At 42.9% G+C, this 25438-nt stretch overlaps 1 protein-coding gene across 1 annotated transcript in view; it reads left to right on the forward strand.

Moving 5' to 3' along the window:
• triqk (triple QxxK/R motif containing) overlaps positions 1-24908 on the forward strand; it is a 35196-nt gene extending 10288 nt beyond the window's left edge. Inside the window, exons 3-4 of the mRNA XM_034094602.2 lie at positions 12611-12696; positions 21133-24908. Coding sequence (XP_033950493.1) covers positions 12611-12696; positions 21133-21240 — 194 coding nt within the window. The 3' untranslated portion in view covers positions 21241-24908. The remainder of the gene's footprint in view (positions 1-12610; positions 12697-21132) is intronic.
• The last annotated feature ends 530 nt before the right edge of the window (positions 24909-25438 follow it).

Raw genomic sequence — 25438 nt, forward strand, 5'->3', positions numbered from 1 at the left:
GTTGTGTTTATTTGAAAATCATTTAGTATAATCACATCAATTCTGTGTTTTATATTCAACAATTCTGTGTTCTTTATTTATTGATTGTTCAATACCTGACAAGGCCGGAGATGAAATATCTACATACATCTATAAGAGTATAATACATTATGTATAATATCAGTTAAAATAAGTGCTTCAACATAGTTAACATTGCTGGAGGTATGCACACATATTGATAGATGTCTTGTAATGCACTATTGAGGAACCTGCAACCCAAGTTTTTCATTCAGTGCAGAACTACACCACAGTTGTGTAGGCCTATATGATATGTCAATACACCTTAGAAAATCTTGAAATCTTGAAAGGGATGTGCAAAATAGTCATTACATACAGTCTTTAATTAACAATTAGTAGAGAATAACGAGTAATGAATATACTTTATAGGGATCGTATTAATATCTAATAATACAAATATTGAAATTCAATAACATGCTTTAACCACCAGGTGTCCCTTTATATCAACTGTGCACCTTTATGGTGTAAATACAGCCTATCTACCAATTGGATCAAATATAAAAGTGAGCCGAATTAGTGTTGATACTGCAAGGAGACGCATTGTGTGAAAAGAAATGTAAGATGTTGTTTAATGGCTGATATATTTATGATCCACGTCACGTTTTCAGTTCCTCATGTTTGTCTTCTCATCAGGGCTCTATAAATACAGAACTACGGCAGATATGTAATATGTAATGCAGCCGAACCGTGTATTACAATGCCGTTATGTGATGACTTTCAAAGAGAAAAGCAAGCACACTCGGAATAAGGTATTATTATTATTTTGGTCTGTTTCCGGTATTTGTTAATGACGATGTGCTCTGAGATGTGAGACTGGAATTGCACAGGGGGGAAATAACGTAGGCTATCTTTAGATGCGGATTTTGTTAAACTAATATGTTTAGGCTGTGGACCAACACTATACATTGACGGGGAAGGGGTAGCAATAAAGATAACACCATTAAACAGTTACACAACATAACAGAAATTATATCGATAGCAGCGTCCCTAGCAACCACCTTGGTAACAATGAAAACGTCACGATTTCCTGAAGTAATCTTCGTAATAACTAGCAAACTAAAGATCATGTACATCCACTGCACACATAATCTGAAATAACAACTCATATTTCTCGCATCAAATGACATCAAAACGCATTTTAATGGCCAAACTAACTTTAAAATAGTCATTTTACACCTAGAATAAAACGAAGTTCGGCCATGTTTTCTTTTTCTGCAGGGAGACATTTGAAGATCACGTGACATAGACGCCAGCCATCGGAATGAATGGTGAAAAAAACGGGGTTTGTCAAACAGAGCATATGGTGTAGGCCAAACGATAGCTGGGGATTCTGGGTAGTGTAGTGTCTTCTGCCATCCTTTACTCAGAAAACATATTTGTTTCTCCGAATCGAAGGGGAAAAATACAAAAGCATTGTACACAATTTAAACCAATCAATGTTGTGTAATTAACAAGGATAATCTGGTGTTTTTTAGTCGATGAGTAGTGCAGATATCACTGTAAAATCAATCGACAGTAAGAGGAGTACTTACTTCCCCTGTGTAAAATTCTCCGTTATCCAATGGGAATGGATGCTCACATTGCCTTTAAGGGCAGCCGGCATAAACGAATGCCGTGCTTCCATGAGCGTCAAATCCCGACGCAGATGGGAATACATTGCAATCAGTTGAAAGCTATTTGCGTCCCTTTATGACGCTGAAGGAGCCTAGGAGCGTCACAATTGGACGCCACGGACACTGACCAAACGTCGCTATTGGACGCTTAGGGAGTGAGAGTGTGTTGGTCACGGACATTTGCCTCCGTGTCCAGCGCTGCGCCGTCCAGGCCACGGGCAAAGTAATGGGGATCATGGTGGTGCAGGAAAGAGCAAGATGGCTCAACCTCACCAAACTCCCTGACCGAGAAAGGGAAGATGTGCTGGATATGCCCATCGTTCCCGAGGGAATTTTCGGCTCCGCTCTCGCCTCCATGCAAAGGAGGTGTGAGACGAAGAAGACGAGGCACTCCACCTCTGCCTCCCTCGAAGGGTCCAGCCGCTGCCTTCGCAGCAGCAGTCCTTCGGAGCAGCAGTCCTTCACCCAAGCGAACTCTGCCCGGTTTAAAGAACCGGACAAGCAGAGGTTGCAGCCCACCCCGAGTCCCCAGTCCAGGCTGGAGACAAGAGCAAGTTGGCCGAGAAAATCTCCGGTTCCGGCTGCAGCTCAGGCTCAGCCAACCCAGAATTTCGGCCAGCAGTCGAGGAAGAAGAAGCGAGCGGCGTGACAGCCCCTCCTTCTCCCCTCCGTGAATGTGTTCCCGCCGCCTCGAGAGATGCCTAAACACCATCCTCAAGTCCGCACAAACACACATCACACGTTGATTGATTCCTCTGTCATAAAACATTTGCCGCTGACGCATCCAGGCTTCAGGCCGAGGGCGCAGCTCAAAAGAATTAAAAGAAAATCAATAAAACCAATAAACAGCCCGCCAATTCTTCCCCTTTTGAGAGCAGCTACGGCATCTCTCAAAAGGCGGATTATTGACGGGTCTGTGAAGGCACCACTGCCACGCGCAGTGCCGGCTGGGGCTTTAAGGGCACCACCGTCACGCGCATGCGCAGTGCCGGCTGGGGTCGTAAGCGTGGCATCTCAGCTGGCTCTAAGGAGCATACAGCAGGAGATACTCACGACATCTGCCTGGGCTTCTCAAAACAGTTACACTTTTTCTGTGTTCACAAGCCCAGAGAGAGTCAACCCACATTCTGGAGAGAGGTTCTCTCTCTCTCTCCTAGAAAGAAGGGTTTTATCTATGATGCCTGCCGAGCAGAGTCAGATTACGCAGACAAATGTCCTCGTAAAGCACCCGCTCAACATGGGTCTCATAATAAAACTATACCCCGCGCGCCACGAAGTGCGGAGAGTATTGGTTATTATGTAATGCGTAGTGGCACTACACCCAACTTTTCTAGTGCGGGAAGCGCCTACGGGTGCTGTCCTTTCACGGAAGGTGGTCACCACGGACACACATCAGACAGGCTGATAGGGTATTTATGAAGGTCAGAGACCTCCAGCGGGTGCACGTAAATCACCCAGATCTCTTAGCGGTGTTCCCCACCCTAAAATGCTTCCTGCCTTCTCTCAGAGGACACCATGCCCTCGTGAGGACAGACAACACGATATCGTGTATGAACCGCCAAGGGAGGTTGCGTTGTTTCCAGTCACACACACTGGCACACAAACTGATCCTTTGGAGCGGCAGACGTCTCCTCTCTCTGAGAGCGACACAGGTACCGGGAGTGATGCACCTCGGGACATAACTACTGTCTAGGGGTGCACCACTATGCAGACTGGACTCCACATCCAAGGATCGTGAGTCCGCTGTGGGTGCAGGCTCGTCAGTCCCCTCCTGCTCCCTGGCTAAATGATGCACTGCGTGCTAATAGAACCGTCCTTAGGGCAGCAGAGCGGAAATGGTGGAAATCCAAACACCGCGACGACCTCCTAACCTATCAGGCTCTCCTCTCCTCTTTCTCTGCTTCCATCTCTCAGGCAAAAAGCACTTTCTTTCAAGATAAGATCCAATCTTCCTATTCCAATCCTAAAAAACTATTTTCCATCTTCTCCACCCTCTTGGACCCTCCCAAAGCCCCTCCCCCCTCCTCACTTCTGTCAAGCGACTTTGTTAACCACTTTGAAAAAAAGGTTGATGATATTCGCTCTTCTTTTTCTAACTCACCTTTACTCACCGATGGGTCACCAGACCCTCCTTCCACCCGCACACTAAACTCCTTTTCACCTCTCTCGCCAAGTGAGGTTCTTACCCTCATTACCTCTGCCCGCCCTACCACCTGTCCTCTGGACCCTATCCCTTCAAACCTCCTTCAGACTATCGCTCCTGATATTCTACCTTTTCTCACCCATTTCATCAACACTTCTCTAACTTCTGGTCACTTTCCAAACAGTCTCAAGGAGGCAAGAGTAAACCCTCTCCTAAGAAACCCACTCTCAACCCGTCTGATGTTATAAACTACAGGCCTGTCTCTCTCCTCCCGTTCCTGTCTAAAACACGCGCTGTCTTTAAACAACTCTCCTGTTATCTCCATCAGAACAACCTTCTGGATCCGCACCAGTCTGGTTTCAAGGCAGGCCACTCCACAGAAACTGCTCTCATTGCTGTCACTGATGAACTGCACACTGCCAAAGCAGCCTCCCTCTCTCCTCTGTCATCATCCTCCTGGACCTGTCTGCTGCATTCGACACAGTGAATCATCAGATCCTCCTTCGCACTCTCCAAGAACTTGGAGTTTCAGGCTCTGCACTTTCCCTCCTCACCTCATACCTCAAAGACCGTACCTACAGGGTAACTTGGAGAGGGTCCGAGTCCGACCCTTGTCAATTAACTACAGGGGTCCCTCAGGGCTCTGTTCTTGGTCCCCTCCTCTTATCCCTGTACACAAACTCGCTCGGATCTGTCATTAGCCCGCATGGTTTTTCATACCACTGCTACACTGACGACACCCAATTAATTCTGTCCTTTCCCCGCTCAGAGACCCAGGTCGTCGCACGCATCTCTGCTTGTTTATCTGACATCTCTCAGTGGATGTCCGCTCATCATCTCAAGCTCAACCTTGACAAAACTGAACTGCTTTTCCTTCTGGGAAAAGATTGTCCCACTCTTGACCTGACTATCAACATCGGCACCTCTGTTGTTTCCCCGACTCAGACTGCAAGGAATCTGGGTGTGATCCTAGATAACAACCTGTCCTTCACTGCAAACATCGCTGCTACAACCCATTGCTGCAGATACACGCTCTACAACATCAGGAAGATACGTCCCCAGCTGACCCAGAAAGCGACCCAGCTTCTGGTCCAGGCTTTCGTCACCTCACGCCTAGACTACTGCAACTCCCTCCTGGCTGGTCTACCTGCATGTGCCATCCGACCTCTGCAGCTCATCCAGAATGCAGCGGCTTGTCTGGTCTTCAACCTTCCTACATTTTCCCACACCACGCCGCTCCTCCGCTCCCTTCATTGGCTTCCGGTAACTGCTAGAATTCACTTCAAGACACTGGTACTTGCGTACCATGCTGCGAATGGATCTGGCCCTTCCTACATCCAGGACATGGTTAAACTGTACACCCCAGCGCGTGCTCTACACTCTGCATCAGCCAAACGACTCGCTGCACCCTCGCTGCGAGGGGGACCCAAGTTCCCATCAGCAAAATCACGTGGGTTTGCTATCCTGGCTCCAAAATGGTGGAATGAGCTCCCCATTGACATCAGGACAGCAGATAACTTACACACCTTCCGGCGCAGACTGAAAACTCATCTCTTTCGACTCCACCTCGAGCGATAGAATTACTAACAAAGAACTGCTAACGGAGCACTTATATACTAATAAAGGACTGGCTTATCTATAGCCAGTTGAGTAGCACTTGAAATACTTGGCTCTATGAAACCTGATGTACTTATATGATTCTGTTTCCTTCAAGATTGTGTCTTCCTGGTCGAATGTACTTATTGTAAGTCGCTTTGGATAAAAGTGTCAGCTAAATGCAATGTAATGTAATGTAATGTTACGGCGGAGCCGCGTTAAATCTGTTCGCATAAAAAAAAATGCTCAATGACAGCTGTTCTCTTTAATGCACGATTTAAACGCACTGTTCCGTCCCTATCTTACCCGCCCCGCAGCTGAGCGACTCATTCACGCCTTCATCTCCTCCCGCCTCGACTACTGTAACTCCCTCCTATACGGCATCAGCTCCACCTCCCTCAGTAGACTCCAGCGTGTTCAGAACGCAGCCGCCAGACTTCTCACCCACACTAAATCATGGCACCATATCACCCCGGTCCTCAAAGAACTACACTGGCTTCCCGTTACTCACCGCATCAACTACAAACTCCTGGTCCTTACCTATAAAGCCCTCCACCATCTGGCCCCCCCGTACCTCACTGACCTTCTCATCCCCTACCATCCTCCCCGGACCCTCAGATCCACCTCGGCCGGCCTGCTTTCCACCCCCATTGGCAATCTCCGGAGCTTTGGAGACAGAGCCTTCTCTGTGGCTGCCCCAAAGCTCTGGAACTCCCTCCCCCAAGACCTCCGTGAGTCCGAGTCCCTCACTCTGTTCCAGTCCCACCTCAAAACCCATCTTTTCACCTCTCTCTATCCGTAAAACACCCCCCCACTCATTTTCGACCTCCTCCTGACTGCCACTGTGTTTTGTTTTGTTGTTTTTGTTGTTTTTCTTAGTCTGCTGTCTACCTGCCCCAGTCTATCTACCCCCCGCCCCCTCATATTGTAAAGCGTCTTTGGGTACTATAAAAGCGCTATATAAATCCAATATATTATTATTATTATTACTGTTAGGCGGGGACGCACTCGTACACGATTGACCTCCGGGTCCTCTGTACGCGTTCCCACCCCTGGCTCTGTTACCCCCAACTCTGGCCAGAGTGAAGGAGCAACGCCACACACTTACTCTGATGTTTCCGCCCAAGCCCGCAACGTACGGGCTGGCTGAGAAATATCAGCTGTTGTGCGGGCAGCCATGGCAGCCCCCACCACGCAGGGACAGATTGTCTCAGGCGGGGGGGGGGCGATCCTTCACCCATGCCCAGAGCGCGGGGCACTATGGGCCTGACTTGTGAGTGGTACAATCTGAATACAGTGGGACTCCCTCAGAAGGTGATAAACACTATTCAGAGTGCGAGAGCTTCCTCCACCAGGTCTCTTTATGACTGTAAGTGGAGGGTGTTTGAGGAGTGGTGCCTTCAAGAAGGACACATCTCTTTTCAATGTCCTGTCGGGGTGATTTTATAATTTCTACAGGACTTGATCGATAAACACAGAGCTTGCTCCACGATCAAGGTGTACCTGGCTGCTATTGCTGCATGCCATGTGGGCTTTGAGGGTAAGACGGCTAGCCAACACCCTTTGGTTTGCCGTTTTATGAAGGGAGCGCGCAGGCTCCTCCCTGTCTCCAGGTCGCTGGTGCCCTTATGGGACCTGGCAGTGGTTTTGAATGGGCTCAGAATGACCCCATTTGAACCCCTGGAAGGAGCTGACATGAAACATCTGTCACTCAAGACAGTGCTGTTACTGGCCCTGGCATCAGCCAAGCGGGTCAGTGATATTCATGCACTGTCTGTACATGCACTCAGTTTGCCCCAGGGCAAACGAGAGTGTTGTTGAAGCCCAACCCTGCCTTTACACCAAAGGTGGTTGGTTCGTGTACCCCAATTGACATTGAGGCATTTCCTCCGCCGCTGGTTTCCTCCGGGGAGCAGCAGCAGGATCTGTTGTGTCCAGTCCGGGCTTTACACACATATATGGACAGATCAAAGGAGCTTCGTCTTAATGACCAACTCTTCGTGTCCTGGGCTAACCCTCACAAGGGCAAGCCTGTTACTAAGCAACGGCTCTCCCACTGGATTGTGGAGGCAATTGCTTTGGCCTATACGAGTCAGAATTTGCAAGCACCTTCGGGTCTGGGGGCTCACTCGACTCGGGGCCTGGCTACATCCTGGGCTTTGTTCAAGGGTGTTTCCATCCAAGACATCTGTGCAGCGGCGAGCTGGTCCTCGCCGCTCACTTTTGTCCGCTTTTACAGGCTAGACGTCTCCGCTCCAAGCGTGGCCTGAGCAGTGCTGGGCACCTTGTTGAGTCGGGACTCTACCTGTTAAATTCTGGTTGATCGGTGATTTTCGAGATAAGCTCGTCTGGCAATACGGGAGCTACAATATCCCATAGTGAGACATCGAACGGAGTGTTATGAATGAGAACTATAGGTTACTTACGTAACCCCAATTCTCAGAGTAACATGAAGTGAGATGTCTCACAAGACGGCCCTCCTTGCTATGGTGAAGCGAGAAGAGGTGCTTATTTTGAATGACGCATGCGTTGTGGCGCAAGCTACTTATAGGGGGTGATTTCCCCTGACGCTGACATCAAGATCACCAGCCAATCAGGATTTGCGTAATGAGATTGATGCTTCTGTTTGCTCCGCGATGAGGCGCATCCCATAGTGAGACATCTCACTTCATGTTACTCTGAGAAACTGGGGTTACGTAAGTAACCTATAGTTTTATTTATATAGCACATTTATAAACGATTTTTGGTCGAGCCAAAGTGCTGTACATATAATAAAAATAGCCTACAGTAGAGACACTTTACAGCAAATATAACAACACAGATTGTTCAGAATATCAGTATGAGAAAAACGACAACCTCTATCCTTAGAGGGTCAAGGGTCACCTTCACCGTGACACCTTCAGATAGTTTCCTGCCTGTCAATCCATCAGAATATTAGCATTGCGTGAAGAATACTTGAAACGCAGGATTTCTCAGGGCTCAAAATGAGGCAAAGGTGGTGCAGTACCTCAGCTCTGACCTAATGAACCTAGATGGATTTTTATTTAAATGTCAGAATGGGCAAGACTGCCCAATATAAAATGTGTATGTCTTATCTGTAAATATCCAAGTGACTTGGTTATAATATGGATTTGTTGACAAGTAGAAGTATTTTATTGTTTGAAGTACTACTTAAAATATCAAGTCGTCGCTTGTTCCTTATTGTTATATTGTAAAGTGTTAATATTTGTATTTATGATATCTAAAATCTTTTATGCTGATTTAAAGAAAAATATATTGATTACATTTCCTTAAATGTTGTTTGTTTGTGACTAAACAACTAATGTTTCAAAGAAGAATTGAAACTATAGGTAACCACTTGTTTGTTTGCTGGAGTTCAAGTTGGCAGGAATGCATTTAATGCAACATCTTGACACTTTACCAATACTCCTATGGTCAACGTTTATTTGTATTCCATTTTACTACTCTACTACTTTTCATTCGCACAAACTCTGAGCTGTATACTCTTCCCCTTCCTTCACTTAAATGGCCAATTGAGATGACACACAAATTACATACCTTTACCCCCTCCTTCCCATGAGTGCTCAATCATTTGTAGCTAATTTGATCTACCTGTCTCATTATGCTAAGCAGAACAATAGCTCTAGATACAAATAATTTCGACACCATTTACAGGTAAATGCAATGATAAACTAGCAAGGAAAAACCCTAAAACACACATCTGAGGGAATGTACAGTAAGTGGGATGGGGGAGGGGGCGGCACATTCATTTTTCTCTTGTCCTCTTGACATGAAATCAGTGATGTGTTCAATGAAAGGTACACTCAGGGAAGCCTCTTAGCAGGCACTCTGCGCCACCTTACAAGGCCTAATGTCTCCCTCAGAATGCTGTACAGGAGGACAGTGATGGCCTTTCAGTGTGGCAGGCAGCAGTAGGGAGGGATGGGAGTACGGGGTGTATCCCACTGTAGCTGGAAAATTGGTGACAGTGTCTACAGAGCAATGACTAATAGGAGTGCTCATAGGCCCAATGCAATATCATCAGGAGTGTGTGTGAATGTGTGTACACGATATATGCAAACAAACCACAGGAGACAACATGAGGCTTTAAGAAGAACCACTGTGATACAACATTACAATATTTTACACAGCCTGATGTAATTTTCTGGCATTCTCTTTCATATCATTTATTCATCCTTGGTGTAATTATTTTTATGTTGCTCCAATTAAGTATTGATTCTTACCAGATGGTTACGGTTAAATGCATACAAATATAATTTCTCCAACAATTTAAGCCCCATGAATGAGAAAAGAAAGCAGCAAAGGTGGATGTTGTAAAGCCGTTTATGGGAATTGTTGTAAATGCTGAAAAGTCTATTGTGGAAATGTTAACTCCAGCTTGTTTAAGTTTCGATATTGTTTTGTCTTTGAGTATCCTTGGGAACTTTCCTATAGAAGCTGTTCCCAAAGGACATAGAGAGTGAGACACAGCTGGTATGAACGCAGAAAGTAGAGCTTGCTCAAGTTGTGGGCATCAATTTTTAAATCGAAGTCTACAACTTTTTCCCCCATGACTGGCTGAGTACAGGACAGTTGGATACCTACCATTTTCCACCAGGCAACAACATCCAATTGCAGATCCTGTTAAGCACATGAAGAAGGCTATTTCCCCAGGATTAGGGTATTCTAGTATACTATGTTTTAAGTAAATGTATAAGCATAAAGGCCCAGGCATATCAAATGGTGTGAGCAATGGATTTGCTCTCTCATCAATGGCCCCAAAGGTCAATTTGGGCCAATGATCAAGTACCAGGCAATTGTCAATCAACAGTGGGTTAACAAGCTTTACAGTTTGAAGAGCTTTCCATACCATGGAGTATCATGTCTCTTGGGGAGCAGTGGACAGCCATGCAGGAGAGGAGATAACCATAAGCATGGTGTTAAGCAGCCTCTCTCTCACTTCACATACACATATCTGTTTTTCTCACCCCCTACTTCTTTTTCAGAAATCTTGCACTCAATTTCTCTGCCTTTCTCGATTCCTCCATCCCTCCTGGTCCCAGACTCCTCCTCCACCTCCCTCTGACTCATAATGTCATTAACTCTTTATTTAATGACATTATGGACAACACTTACAAATTGGAGGTAATCCCACAAGTAAAGAGAAAATAGCAGGGACTAGAACTAGCATTTTCTTGTCTGGTGGTTAGCTAGTTAGCTTCATCTGTTTGCCAACTAGTTTTGAAGGGACACAGAAGAGTTAACTTATAAGAAAGGAGTGCTACAAATGTATTTAATGCAGCCGATTCTGTTTATGTTGCATACCCTATTTATGACTTTCTGTATTTTATAAATTTGTATATAGAATAAGAATTTGATAAAGTGTCCTGTCGTTTTACATGTGCATTCCCAGCCGTTTTCTGTACAATTTCTGTGAATGGTGAGCAACCTGAGGTGCCCTCCAATCAAATGTCTCCCTCTTCACTTTCTGACAAGAGGAGACATCCAGTGCCCCCCCCCATAATAAATTCCCAATCGTTCACTCTGCTTCTGGCAACATGCTCCCCATTTCTATTAACCTTCCACTGAGTCAGAGGGAGGTGGAGGAGGAGTCTGGGACCAGGAGGGATGGAGGAATCGAGAAAGGCAGAGAAAAACAGATATGTGTATGTGAAGTGAGAGAGAGGCTGCTTAACACCATGCTTATGGTTATCTCCTCTCCTGCATGGCTGTCCACTGCTCCCCAAGAGACATGATACTCCATGGTGTGCAGCTCTGTCTGTTTGTTTTCAAAATCTCAACACGCACACACCTCCTCACCGCTCCTCTCTCACTAGCTCATTTTCACTCTTTTCTCTTACACAACCTTTCCAGATGGATTTGGACTCTTTACCTCTAATTCCTCCTTCTCTTGTTCCCTCTCTCGATGTAAATGAGTCTTAATTGGCTTGGAGTGCATGTCACATCACCCACTGAGAAATCCTTAAAGCTGACCCAGGGGCTCTCTGACACGCAAGCACACATACACACACTTACACACACTTTTGTATTGTACCTTTCTCCTTGTGATAGCCATCCATTTATTTGCCGGCTACTCACTTAAATGTGATCTATCTGAAAGTCATGCATAATCTTAACCCTCACCATAGATTCAACCGAATCATATTTTCTAAATGTACCCATCAACTAAATGTTCTAAAATAACATGTTTAGGGAGCTTGCTACAATGTCAACAAACCTAGTTTATAAATTGGTACTCACAAAAATAAGGGCTCAAGGGTAGAACACACACACACACACACACACACACACACACACACACACACACACACACACACACACACACACACACACACACACACACACACACACACACACACACACACACACACACACACACACACACACACACACACACACACACACACACACACAGTTCAGCAAGCTGTTGCCTGTCCACCCTATTGTTAGCAAAGTTCCTTTTCCTGCAGTGTGTTGATTCTAATTAGACCAGGACAGCCGGCTCAGCCTCATGTGACGCACGCACGCACGCACGCACACACACACACACACACACACACACACACACACACACACACACACACACACACACACACACACACACACACACACACACACACACACACACACACACACACACACACACACACACACACACACACACACAAACATGCTTTTCCAGGTGGCCAGTTTGCCCACAAGACACACCCTAGAGATTTGAGCCTCGAGCAAGCACAGGTGAACTGTGTGCAGCTCAGTCCAGAAAGTATTATTATAGTGTATATGTTGTCTGTGCAGAACCTGTGTGGGGGTTAATGTTAATGTAGAGATTGAGAAACTCTAATTTACATCAACTACATTTATCTTTATTTTCTCACCTGTCTCACTGGATTTTTTTTGCAGCTATTTTAGTTGGGTATTGAAATTGCAGCAAAACTTACAAAGTAGTTTTAACATTTTGGTTATAATTCTTATTCCCTTTCTTGTAGAGAGTTACATGATGAGATCAATATTGCTTTAATTGCTTAGCATAAAGTCTGGAAACAGGGAAACTGCATCCCTGGCTCTGTTTTCAGGTTAAACTAGTCTGCCTTACATATCCGATTAAACTCACCAAAAACACGTGTGATCGTTTTTCAGTCTTTTCAAATGTGTAACCTACGTATTTTCTCTCTTTTAGGTAAACAGGACTACAAAAAGACAAAGTTAGATTTAAAGCTAACACGGCTGAAAGCTGAAGCAAAGAAGAACTCCTCTGGATTCAAGGTGAGAATTGCTGGACTTCCAATTGTGTTCAGGACTGCTGATGTCTTTTTCTCCATCTTTTTCTCTTTCTGCTAGCCTGTCCGTTCTATCCTGTGATTGTGCTTGTCTGGCTGTTTGCCAACTTTCTTCTTTTCGCGCGTGTGTCCATCTACCTGTTTCAGGGTGTCTCACTAGATCAGTGGTTCTCAAACTTTTTTTGCAATAACACTAAGACGACATTAGTTGCATTGAACTGATCTTTTTTATAAGTTGTACTTACAATGTAGTGAGACACATGGGCTTGTGCTTCACTGAGGAGCTTTGTCATTCTGACAGGGAGGCAACTGCAGTTATTACACTTCGCGTTTTGAAATATGTGTAACTATGTGTACCATCATTTAAAACCCACACTGCTCAAACTTCCTTACTTTTCCTAAAATTGGTATATTTATTTATTTTGGGACGTGGGGAATGAAGAGAAAAAATATGAACATTTTATGAGCATGGGATTTTGACCCCTAATATAAACATATGCATAATGCTGCACTATACTTTGCGGCCCCACACCGTTGCCAAGCAACGCTTATTGTTTAGGTCCTTTTTGAAAAGCAGGCAGTCATATAATTAACTAGAACTAGCTAGATCTGATAGATTTGGACATAAACGCGAGTGAAGTATAACCGGACGCGAGAGAGAGAGATCAGAGCAGCTGCTGCTGACGGAGAACACGCAGCTCTGCATGATCACAGCTCCGCCGCTGTGACGGACCGTTGAGTGGAGCAAAATTAAATACACTAAGAGTTAGACCTAACACACTTAGCTAGTTTATCTACTCTGGAACTAGCTAAACTAGTTATAAATATATTTATTCTTTACTGTCGGGTCACTTATTACAGGTTCAGCGAGCTGCACGAGACTGACGGGCTGTCAGGAGAGGGAGCGGAAAAAAGAGCACCCCGTTTATTTTTCCCATTTTATTATCCAGAATTACTGTAAACCTTTGAATAAAGTAGTTAATCTACTATTAGTAGTTTGTGTAAATGCATTAATTATGTTTTTTTTTTTCATTAACATAAAATAAATCTCACGTACCCCCTGCAGTACTCCAACGTACCCCTAGGGGTCCGCGTACCCCCATTTGAGAACCACTGCACTAGATCATTTCCATATCTCTTGCTCTTCGCTCTTATACAACCTTCCTCTGGTTTTGTAATGGATATAATAGGGCTGTACCCGAATATCCGAATATTCGTTCGTTGGAGTACTATTCGGGTTTCAATTTCGTTATTCGGATATTCGTTTTTTCTTTTTTTTGTTGAATTTATTGAAATCTCCAATATCAACGTAAGAGCTTGTGCCTCTTCGGGGGTGCTAACACAACCATAAATGTTATCGTTTACTTTCTCCGTCTTTATATGCAGATATTACTTTTTCTCCATTAATCTCCGTCACGTTCAGCTACTTCCTGTCAACAGCACTAACTCTCCTTCAAAATAAAAGCATGTCCATGCTGCTGATTACTACGCCCCCGGGTATTCGGGTCAGCCCTAGAATATAACAATATACTGTATATCCGCCTGTAATGATGTGATGTGGCCCCATGCCTATTCTTAAAGGTCTGACCAATCAGGAACACTTTCTTTAAAAAGCCTTCCTTAGAATATAGTTAACAAAACTCTCTTCTGTCTACAAAAAGATGACATTACACATGAGTTCCTGAAAAATCTAAAAACAGTACACAGATAGCGAACTACTACAGTGTTCTTAATATAGTTCGCTATCTGTGTACTTTGTTTTATATTTAATGTATGCACCATGACATCAAGTCAAATTCCTCGTATGTGTGAACCTAGCCAGCAATAAACCCGTTTCTGATTCTGAAAGGATTGAAATTCAAGGTGGTCCTTGTTCATTAACTGGTGAAGAAGCAATTTGGGAGGAGAGACATTGTATAATATAACGAGCAGAGAGGAAAAAGAAAAGGAACACTAAGGTGATAATAAAGAAAGAGTTGAGTAATTCAAAGGTAAAAGGTGGTGAGGTGTTGATAGAAAAGTCTGTCTCTCCTTTTCCATTATGCTGGCAAAGATGGATGACTCCACATGTATCACTGGCAAACACGGTACCGCTGTTTATGCTTTTTATCATTCAGTTGGCTTACCAATAAACAGTTTTACTATTTCAAGATTTCTCCATATATAGTTTGCCAATTCCAATATAATAGCTTTTGAATCTACCGTCAAATGCTTTAAAAACCTCTTTGGAATTGCAGATGCATGACATCAGGTGCTCAGTGTTTTTTCTTTAAGCAATTGCAAAATGAAAGTCAGTTGTAAGAACATAATAACGGTCTGAGTACCGAACAAGACGTGCTAAACCTAGTTAACTGATATGGTTATTGTGCTTACTGTAGATGTAGCAACGAGGCTCATTAGCACCACCTACAAAAGATGCAGCCTTCTGATTGGTCCCTTGAATCAACCCCCTTGATGGTCGTTGATTAGAGCCCTATGATCGACCGATTTTAAGGTCCCTATAATTGTCCTTTTTGAACAAGCCATTTGATTGGCTCATTGAGCGAGACACATTTTGTGGGCATTACCATCCCAAGACTGTTCTGTCATTAGAGCTTAAATTATATGGACTCTTGACATTCTCTCCAGGAAATCATCAGTGATTTTATTGCATTAGTTGTACTTATACTGAATCCTAATGGTGCTCAAGTGTTGAGGCCTTGTGATCAACATTGAGTCATAATCATTGCAACACCTCACGCCAGCCTCATGTGACGAACATTATCTGATGTACATGAAAATATATACCAAAAAAAAGACATGGATGTGAGAACCTGTACTTCCCAGCTTGCAGCTTTAATTCAGACTTGTTTCCTTTTTTTGCGCATGTTTTCTTTGTGGCATTGAGAATTGGTTCTGTGTACAGTACATGAAAAGCCACAAGGCTTCACTTCCTCATTAAACCTCAGTTGGCACGTAGTACACAGAGATGAACAAATCATAGTGAGGATTAAACACTGGGTGAAATGGTCAGGTTTTAAAATATGCATCTCTTAGACACGCAAGGCCTCATTAAGCACGTCTTTAATCCAATTAGATTAGTCCATATCTTGAAATATTGATATTGCTTATGAATTATTCAGGTTTTCACGCCCAAGACGGAGGAGAATTTTCAGAGGTCGGATTAAAAATACCTCTGGGACAAGGATATTAAACTGATTTGGACCCTTTGGCCCCCGAGTTCGACTGAAATTCAGCCCAAATGTAATGGATGTTTGGTCACGCTTGCTTTCCCATCGAGTCGTTTTAGCATTATATAAAGTTGTGATTTTACACAGCTCTGTGATGACGGTAAAAAGCCCCCCTCCCTGCCTTTGCATCTCCTTCCTTAGGTTCATAGCAATGATTTAGCAGCAGGTTTTTAAATCATGTGTGCATTAGGATTCCTCTCCTCTCGCCTTTCCCTTCCCATTCTTTCACCGTGTCCCTGGTCTCGGATGCAGCTGGCATCTCAGAAGGACCAGCAGACATGCGGGCACGGAGAATCTGGCAGCTGCCAGGGCAGGCTGTCTCGGGGCTGTCCTAGTAGCAGGGCAGTCTGGGGAAGTTGGCAGCAAAAAGGATGGAGAGACTAAGAGAGAGCGAACGTCTGTTCCCCACAACAGCGATCAGTTGTCGGGCTGCACAAAACCTTGACCTCTGAAGTGGCAGAAAGCAGCCACATGTTATGGCTGAGGGTGTTATTATTAACACGTTGAGTCACGGTGTGTCTATGGAAATAGCTTGTTGCTTCCTGAATGCAAGTGTAGACATATTTCCTGTCCTGCTCCTTCAAACTCTGGATGGCAGCGCTCTCTCTGCAGTCTCTCCTCAGGTTGCCAGGAGAAGAAGAGGCGCCTTCGAAGTAGCTCCAGCACACTCGCTTGCAGCACAGGAAACAAGCCTGCTGCCTTGTCTAATTGGCATACTAGCCTTCTGTTCAGTCCTGCACTATTTTCCTTCTGCTTTATTTAGCTGCTGAGCCTAGAAAGCTGGGGGGGAAATTGCTTATGGGATTGGCGGATGGAGGATACGAATAATAACTCAGAAATGGCTATACAAGTCTGCAAAGAATGGGATTTCTGCTGTAGCATTATGTTTTTTGCCATCAAAATGTCTTAAAATCAGTTTAGTGTCAATCCACGTATTTCCAAAAAAATATATAACTTGATTCATGAAGCTTGAAGCAGAATCTCTGATAAACAGGCATAGAAATGATTGAGTGCCATCCCCATTGCTACTGAACAGTTGAGTAAAAAGTCTCAGTATAAGCTGTGAGTGGGCGTGTGCTGAAAACAGCCCAACTGTAGCTCTGCGCCTCTCACTGAAGAAGCCTGATCTGTTTTCTGGGCTGGCCATTAGCTTCATGAGGCCTATTCACACCTTACTGCTGGTTAGGAGCGTAGACGGCTAACACATGGGAATTTGGAGGTTTTATGGCCTTTTATGTCTTTAATTTACAGTAGGCTTTATGACGGACTCAATGAGTTGTGATAAGACTTTTCTATCCCATTCCCTGGAGATGCTTTTTTTAAGTGTCCCTTAAGCATGCGTAAAGGGAACGGTCGTATAAGAAAAAGGTTTTATCTGTAGTATGTAACGGGCCCATTTGTTCACTTTAGATAATCAGCAAGCAGAAAACTAAAGGTGGTTACAGCGTGGAGTTATTTGTATCGCACTTTTACATATGGCTATCCCTTTGAGAGGTGACGACAGCTTGGGATATAAAAAAGCTGAAACAATTGGTCAATTATTTAATCAGTCTAATTATTTCAAGTTCATTTTTCGACCATTTGTCTTATAGAATTAGCAATTATTTGTACCCCTTGCTCTAGGGAAATGTCAGGCCTTTTTCACTATTTTGTGACATAAGAAAAAAAGAAGATCAATGAATCAATATTTTAATTAATTATTAATTGCAGGCGTGGAATGGTTTTAAATGAGTGTGGAAATGTTAATGATACCTGATCGTTTGCTGATTCCTGGATGACGTATAATCAAATCAAGGTTAGTTTGAAGTGGGGTTCAGTGTAGTAAGTCAGTTTCCTTCAGTAGACGAAGGTTGGCATGCCCCAAGTTTGGAAAAGCAGACAGGAGTTAGAGGACCAAAAGATAAGTAAAACAATATCTGTTTATTTAAAGGTTCTCAGCCCTTTCTTACGGGGAACTAAAGAGGTTTTTATATTCTCTTCAAAGCCACCATGCTCCTTTAACAAAAACAGTAGTTTTAACTCGATTAGTTGTTTGTGTGACTTGCTTGTGAATCCAAAATACCCTTTCAAAGTCACCTTTTTACAGCCATTAAACCATAAAGAATAATTGAAAGTATGTCAATATAAAATGTCTTGTATTTAACCATAAAATATAACCTAACCTGTTTATTTATGAGTTGTACATATGAGACCTGCTTACCAACTGCATCCCAAATGCAACAACAGTTGTTTGTCTGTCTGCCACCCACACACAGCCCCACACACTGAGTCTCTCTTGCTTAGCACATAGTCAAATATGGACTGACACACACACACACACACAAACCCAGGAAGAGAATAAAAGGCAGACCAGATGAGGGGATGTCTGCTGAGTAGTGGCTTGTCGCCAGGGTGACAGGCACCCAGCTCCCAGCATGCCGAGCGCGCTGCAGCTGCCGCCGGTGCCGAGAGAGCCACATGATGAAGATGATGGTGCTTGGGCCCGCTCCAGGTGTCTCCATCAGAATGTGGGCAGAGAGGCTGTGTGTTTGTGTGTGTGTGGACGTGTGAGTGGGCGCACATACATTTATGTGTGAGACAAGGCAAGAGTCAACACAGTGGGCCACTCTCCTTGAAAACAATGATCTCAATCAAGTGCAGGTGCTTCCTACAACTCAAGTGCTTTCACCAAAACCCCTCCAGCTTGTTTTCAGAGACGAGTCCCTGTAACCAGCTGGCCTCCTTTTCTCTCAAACCTGAAGCACAGACGGGGGAAGAAATAGAAAAACCTGGTTTGCGCTTTCATGGCTCCTTTTTGTTTCAGCGGCAATTCAACGAGAAGCTTACCTGCGTCAGAAGCTGAACATATTCTCTGCGATAATGTCGGCAGCATTACTAACACTTCTCTTTGTCATGTTTTCCAAAGCTGCGAGAGAACACAAGAAAAAAGAAATAGGAAAACAATCAAGCCTCCGTGATTTGATAACAGTTCTCTCTTCTCTGAGGCCGAGGCAAAATTGAAAAGTAAATCAAGCGGTGGCAGCCTGGCGGTTAATATATGAAACTAAAGTGCATGAAATTTAAAAGTTTTCCAATTAAGCGAGGACTTAAAGCTGTTTGGAGGCTGCCGGGATGTAGATAAATGTGGGCTGAGGCTAATGAAGACCAATGCCGCTGATGACTAGGCACTACAACATGTACACAGATAGCCGTGGAAGCCGTGACGCCTTTTAATTGTCACCCCCCACCCCATTTGTCGAAAGGGAATTATTATTATTAGCCCCCCCACCACCCCTCGTTTATGCCGAGCCTTATCTCTCACTTGTTTTCTCTCTCGTTCTTACTCTTGTTTTTCATTTTGTCATTCCTCTCTGGTCAGTGGGTTGAATTGCAGTCGCCTCTGTGTGTGCGTGCTACGTATAGCAATTTATTTGTTTCTTGTTTGCTGATTTCCTGCGGGTCCTATTCATTTACTGTAACATTTATCATGGTTCAGGTAGATTTTTTTATATGTATATGGAATAATAGGATTCTAAATATCTATTAATAATAAAATCAAAGGTTATTAATTGTTTTCTGTAGAATTAATATCATGTTTTAAATGCACTTGCCATGTCACTACTGTTGTTGTGGCCCCGATTGCATGTAAAAACTAATTTCCATGTTCAAATCAAACATTTCTTTTTGAATAACCCCCAATCAGACAGCACTCCGCACCCTTTTAAAGCCCTCCAAGCGCTCCAGTGTTGATTAGAAAGTTTGCTGCTAATGAGTTCTCTTGATAAAAAATAACTGGCATTGTTCAATACTCTGAGTGGCCCTAATGAAACTCCAGCTGATGAAGATTGTAATCGTGTGAGCGCCACATAATGAACAAGCGCTCCAAATTCTCATTTTCAAGTTGAATGCCACTCCTCTGGAAAGCCTCAATTAGTTTGATAATTAACCAATAGAAAATCTGAAAAAAAGGAAAATAGGCCATTTTGTTGAGGAAAGTTCAACTTTTCAGTTGAAGTGTCAGGAGAACAGTGGAGACTGATTGCAGATAGAATAGATTAAAATACTGCGGTCACTGAAGGCCTGCTTTATGAAATGCGATACCACTTTTTTTCTTCTTCTCAGGTGTAGCTCCAGATTTACTTCGCTACATGTTTCCACTTAATCTTTATACATTGATAGAAAACCTGAAACCAGAAAGTCTCTCCAACTTTCATTGTTTTATGAAAACTAGCTATACCCAACATTAGTGCGTGAAAGGGAGGTACTGTAGCTTTCTACCTTGAACAAAACAAACTTTATGTAAACAAATAAAACTAAACATGAATGCTTTGAAGTACAGCGTAATTTTACATCAGTATATTTATCGTTAGTGTTCCTTTTATTTCACCAGGTAGCGGTTCCCCACAGGGATTCTCTCGAAACAGCTGAGTGTTTGTGTCACTAGAGTAAGAACACCTACTATGGTTTACTTTAGAGAGTGTGAAACTGTTGCCACACAAATGCAGAAACATGCAACACACCTCTTTGTCTGTGTTGGCCATTAGCAGTAATGTTGTTTTCCACCGCTGTAAACTATTCAGAGTGGATGTTTTTATAAATGCCATTATTGTGTACGTGTGAAGAGGAAACGCTGACACATGATTATGAGCTTGTTAACCTTTTTAAACAAAACCAACATGGCTTTCAGATTACTGCGTAGTTGCTTTATTTCATGTCAAATATGCAAATGTTATTATTTTTAAAGTGATATTATAAAATATTAGGATTTGATCAAAGTAAACCGGATTTAAATGATACAATAATAAGATTGTGTTACTGCGGAGTCATCGTAACACTGAAACAGAGACATACCATAAGAGATAACTTCTGTATCATACGATCAGATATATTATACCAATACTTGTAATACAGTGTTTTCCTATTTGCAGCCCATTCACATTCAAACACTTAAAATAATTAATGTTCACTTTTAAAAATGAGCAAATAAACAATATATTCTTTCTTCGTTAGCCTGGTAAGACTTAGATGAAAAGGAACACAAAGGGGACTTGGCGAATAACAACACAAAGAGATAAGGACAGTAATAACAGAACCATGCCAAAGTAGAGCTGTTCCTGTGAGTAACAAAAGACAAGGGATCCTGCAGATGAATATATAAATAGTTCTGCAGATAAACAATGTATCTTTTAAAACTGTCTCTCTCTCCTTCTCAGGATGCGTTCCTGGTCATCGCAGCAATCGCGTTCTTCGTCCTCTGCGTCTACGCCTTCTTCTACCTCAACCTGAGCACCGAGCTGGACCTGGATGTGGACGTGGATTAATGACAGTCTGTCAACTCACTTTTGGTGACGCTGTGACAAGAAACCTTAAGGAGAAATGACCCAATGCATCAAATAACTCAGGACATTTTTAAACACATGTTCTTCCTTCCCTTTATTTTTCTGCTCGGGAGCACACCAACGTAAATCTAAGGATACTTTACTATACCATGTTTCTACATTTATCAATCTTAGTTCTTCTGTTCTTTCCCTATATGAGTGTGTAGCTTTGTTTCTCTTCCCTTTTTACACAATGCTTCCAAACTCCAGTGGAGACCAACTCTCTGCTAATCATATTCCGCAGAATCACGTCCCACTGTTTCCTGCACTAATAGAAAAATGTAAATCTCCCACTGAAGCTCTCGTCACATCGAGACAAACACTTGCCTCACATTCCAGCGCCCAAACCTCTCCTCCCGGATATCTGCAGATCACAAAGTGTGAGATTAGAATCCACAAAGCCCTCGCTCTGATTGAATGTGTGTGCAGAATACAGAACAACACATTCAACGTGCTGCACCAAGGCAGACATTCACAGGATTAGCTTTACAAATATCATTCCTCTTTGTTCATTTGAATGGAAATTACCGATATATACGTGGACTGATTTGAGGTGAGCCTCTGTATTCCTCTTAAGGAACACCTTGATAATTCTCCTTCTTGACAAATGTATGTATTGTGTGAAGATTCTGTCAAAGACTCTTTATCAATGCACAAGTACTGCAAGGTGCAACGGCTGACCTTATTTTAAGCATCTCGGTCCAAGTGCTTTCATTATTTGAGAAGTTCTTTGATCGCAGTGCAAGCAGGAGCTTTTACCGAGTCCATTTTTCTGTTTGAAATTGCAACATTTTCCAAGTTATTATCAGTTTCCATTCCATCTATCTTCAGCACTCATGAACCTTAACTATCAGTCGCAATTATTTTCTCTTAAAGCAATAATGCATTGTTTTCGATATGATGTATTGTTGTGTAATAGAAGCTTCGAATGAAGAACCAAGCGAATCTTGTCCAAACTGAACGTGTTTACTTTATATTAATTTAACAGTTTCCAACAAGAACGGTGGAAGACGGAGAAAATGCACTCGACATACACGTATTCATTTCTATATCAAAACAGGAAGGAGCAAAAGCAGAACACATAATTGCACTTCAAAATAAAAGCATTTGCTTTTTTACCTTCAACATTTTAGCCTTAACTTCTGTCAAGAAGCAAATAAACAAATGTTTTTACTGCCTTAAATAAAAGAAGTTACAAGATGTATGATGCAAGAGACAAGAGGCCTTGTTGCTTATATCTGACATGTCCCCCCCCCTTTCCCTCGACCATGCCTCTTTTAATGACAAGTCTTGTGTCTGTGCCTCACGTGTTCAGATGAAATGTGAGACTGAATTTTGAGCTTTAAGTCCTCCCCCCCGAGTCACTCACATGTGTAACAATAGATTTCCCGACCTAACAGACCTTCATAGTTGACACCTGTTATCTAAAAGGTCACCATTACATACTACATGAGCTCAGACATCCACACAATGCATAGGATCTCGCAGGACAACATATTTATTCAGAACCACCTTTTGAATTATGAGGTGCAAATTATTTTACTGTTTTTTGAATTGGCATTTAAATTGCTATACAAACATTTGTAAGGTTTATTTTGTCATTTTTTCTCGGTTACTGTGTGGTGATATATTTTCTTTGTGTTTTTTGTCAAATTGCTGTGTACAGTGGGGCAAAAAAGTATTTAGTCAGCCACCAATTGTGCAAGTTCTCCCACTTAAAAAGACGAGAGAGGCCTGTAATTTTCATCCTAGGTACACCTCAACTATGAGAGACCGAATGAGAAAAAAAATCCTGAAAATCACATTGTCTGATTTTTAAAGAATTTATTTGAAAATTATGGTGGAAAATAAGTATTTGGTCAATAACAAAAGTTCATCTCAATACTTTGTTATATACCCTTTGTTGGCAATGACAGAGGTCAAACGTTTTCTGTAAGTCTTCACAAGGTTTTCACACACTGTTGCTCGTATTTTGGCCCATTCCTCTATGCAGATCTCCTCTAGAGCAGTGATGTTTTGGGGCTGTCGCTGGGCAACACAGACTTTCAACTCCCTCCAAAGATTTTCTATGGGGTTGAGATCTGGAGACTGGCTAGGCCACTCCAGGACCTTGAAATGCTTCTTACGAAGCCACTCCTTCGTTGCCCGGGCGGTGTGTTTGGGATCATTGTCATGCTGGCCCCATTCATTCTTTCCTTTACACGGATCAGTCGTCCTGGTCCCTTTGCAGACAAACAGCCCCAAAGCATGATGTTTCCACCCCCATGTTTCACAGTAGGTATGGTGTTCTTTGGATGCAACTCAGCATTCTTTCCCCTCCAAACACGTCTAGTTGAGTTTTTACCAAAAAGTTCTATTTTGGTTTCATCTGACCATATGACATTCTCCCAATCCTCTTCTGGATCATCTAAATGCTCTCTAGCAAACTTGAGACGGGCCTGGACATGTACTGGCTTAAGCAGGGGGACACGTCTGGCACTGCAGGATTTGAGTCCCTGGCAGCGTAGTCTGTTACTTTGGTCCCAGCTCTCTGCAGGTCATTGACTAGGTCCCCCCGTGTGGTTCTGGGATTTTTGCTCACCGTTCTTGTGATCATTTTGACCCCACGGGGTGAGATCTTGCGTGGAGCCCCAGATCGAGTTCTTGTATGTCTTCCATTTTCTAATAATTGCTCCCACAGTTGATTTCTTCACACCAAGCTGCTTACCTATTGCAGATTCAGTCTTCCCAGCCTGGTGCAGGTCTACCATTTTGTTTCTGGTGTCCTTTGACAGCTCTTTGGTCTTGGCCATAGTGGAGTTTGACTGTTTGAGGTTGTGGACAGGTGTCTTCTGATAACGAGTTCAACAGGTGCCATTAATACAGTTAACAAGTGGAGGACAGAGGAGGCTCTTAAAGAAGAAGTTACAGGTCTGTGAGAGTCAGAAATCTTGTTTGTTTGAAGGTGACCAAATACTTATATTACCGAGGAATTTACCAATTAATTCATTAAAAATCCTACAATGTGATTTCCTGGATTCTTTCCCCCCATTCTGTCTCTCATAGTTGAAGTGTACCTAGGATGAAAATTACAGGCCTCTCATCTTTTTAAGTGGGAGAACTTGCACAATTGGTGGCTGACTAAATACTTTTTTGCCCCACTGTATCTTTCTGTGAAGATATATACATAATGTGACAGGAGATTAAAGCACCTTTTTAATAAATGTATTTCTATCATTTATATGAGATTTTAAGTGTTAAAGACGTGTCAGCTTCTGAGTTTACATTAGATTAAATATTTCTGGGTTTTGTTGTTTTAATAGTTCTCATTAACGTTGAAGACAAAGTGCTTTATATCACAGTGAAATCAACAGTCAGTGTTGAATATCTATGGTTTGAAAGATGAAAACTCTAAGTATGTTTCCTCTATTGCACCCATACAACTTAACAGTATAAAAATGGACAACAGTATATGCTTATTGCACATTTTAAATCGTAGTGTTGCATTGAAACATGTTGGCAGCTGATCAAGCAGGGTATTCCTAAAATAACAACTTGACATTAGCTTATCTACCAGAAACGTTTTATACTTTTTTATCCTTGAAGGTTTATATTTATCTGTATAATACAGGTCGTCGTTACCTTGAGTGTTAAAAGTAAAATAAATCCCATTGTGTATACACTTTTATTGGGTTTAATTGAGCTATTTCTTCTTTTAATTAGCTTTAATTCACGTATTAAACAACTGTGTTCTATCAGCGATTGGTTGTTTAATGGAATTGACCATAGTAAGGTCTTTATCGGTCTAAATGTCATGGCCTTTCCTTAAAAAGAGCCTGTGTGTCAACAAGTGTAGCTGGGAGGATGTTGTTGCAGGATTTCCTTTCACACAGCAGAGATCATCCACGACCATAACAAAAGGACATGTGTGATGTCAGCACTCCTCGTCCGACATATCTCTGCTAATTGACAGCATTCCACTGACTCCTGCACACCGCAGCCAAACGTAGGAAATTAATCAGCAGTAGCCTTGTATGAGTGTTTAGCGTGACCTTAGCAGCTTCCACAGGAGTTGAACGCACCAAAGCTTTACCTACCATCCTGTGACAAATGAGCTAGACGCCACGCGCCGAAGTCCTGCTCATTAGTCATGTGAGGGATG

The sequence above is a fragment of the Pseudochaenichthys georgianus genome, chromosome 11 (genome assembly GCF_902827115.2).
Source record: "Pseudochaenichthys georgianus chromosome 11, fPseGeo1.2, whole genome shotgun sequence".
Lineage (NCBI taxonomy): Eukaryota > Metazoa > Chordata > Actinopteri > Perciformes > Channichthyidae > Pseudochaenichthys > Pseudochaenichthys georgianus.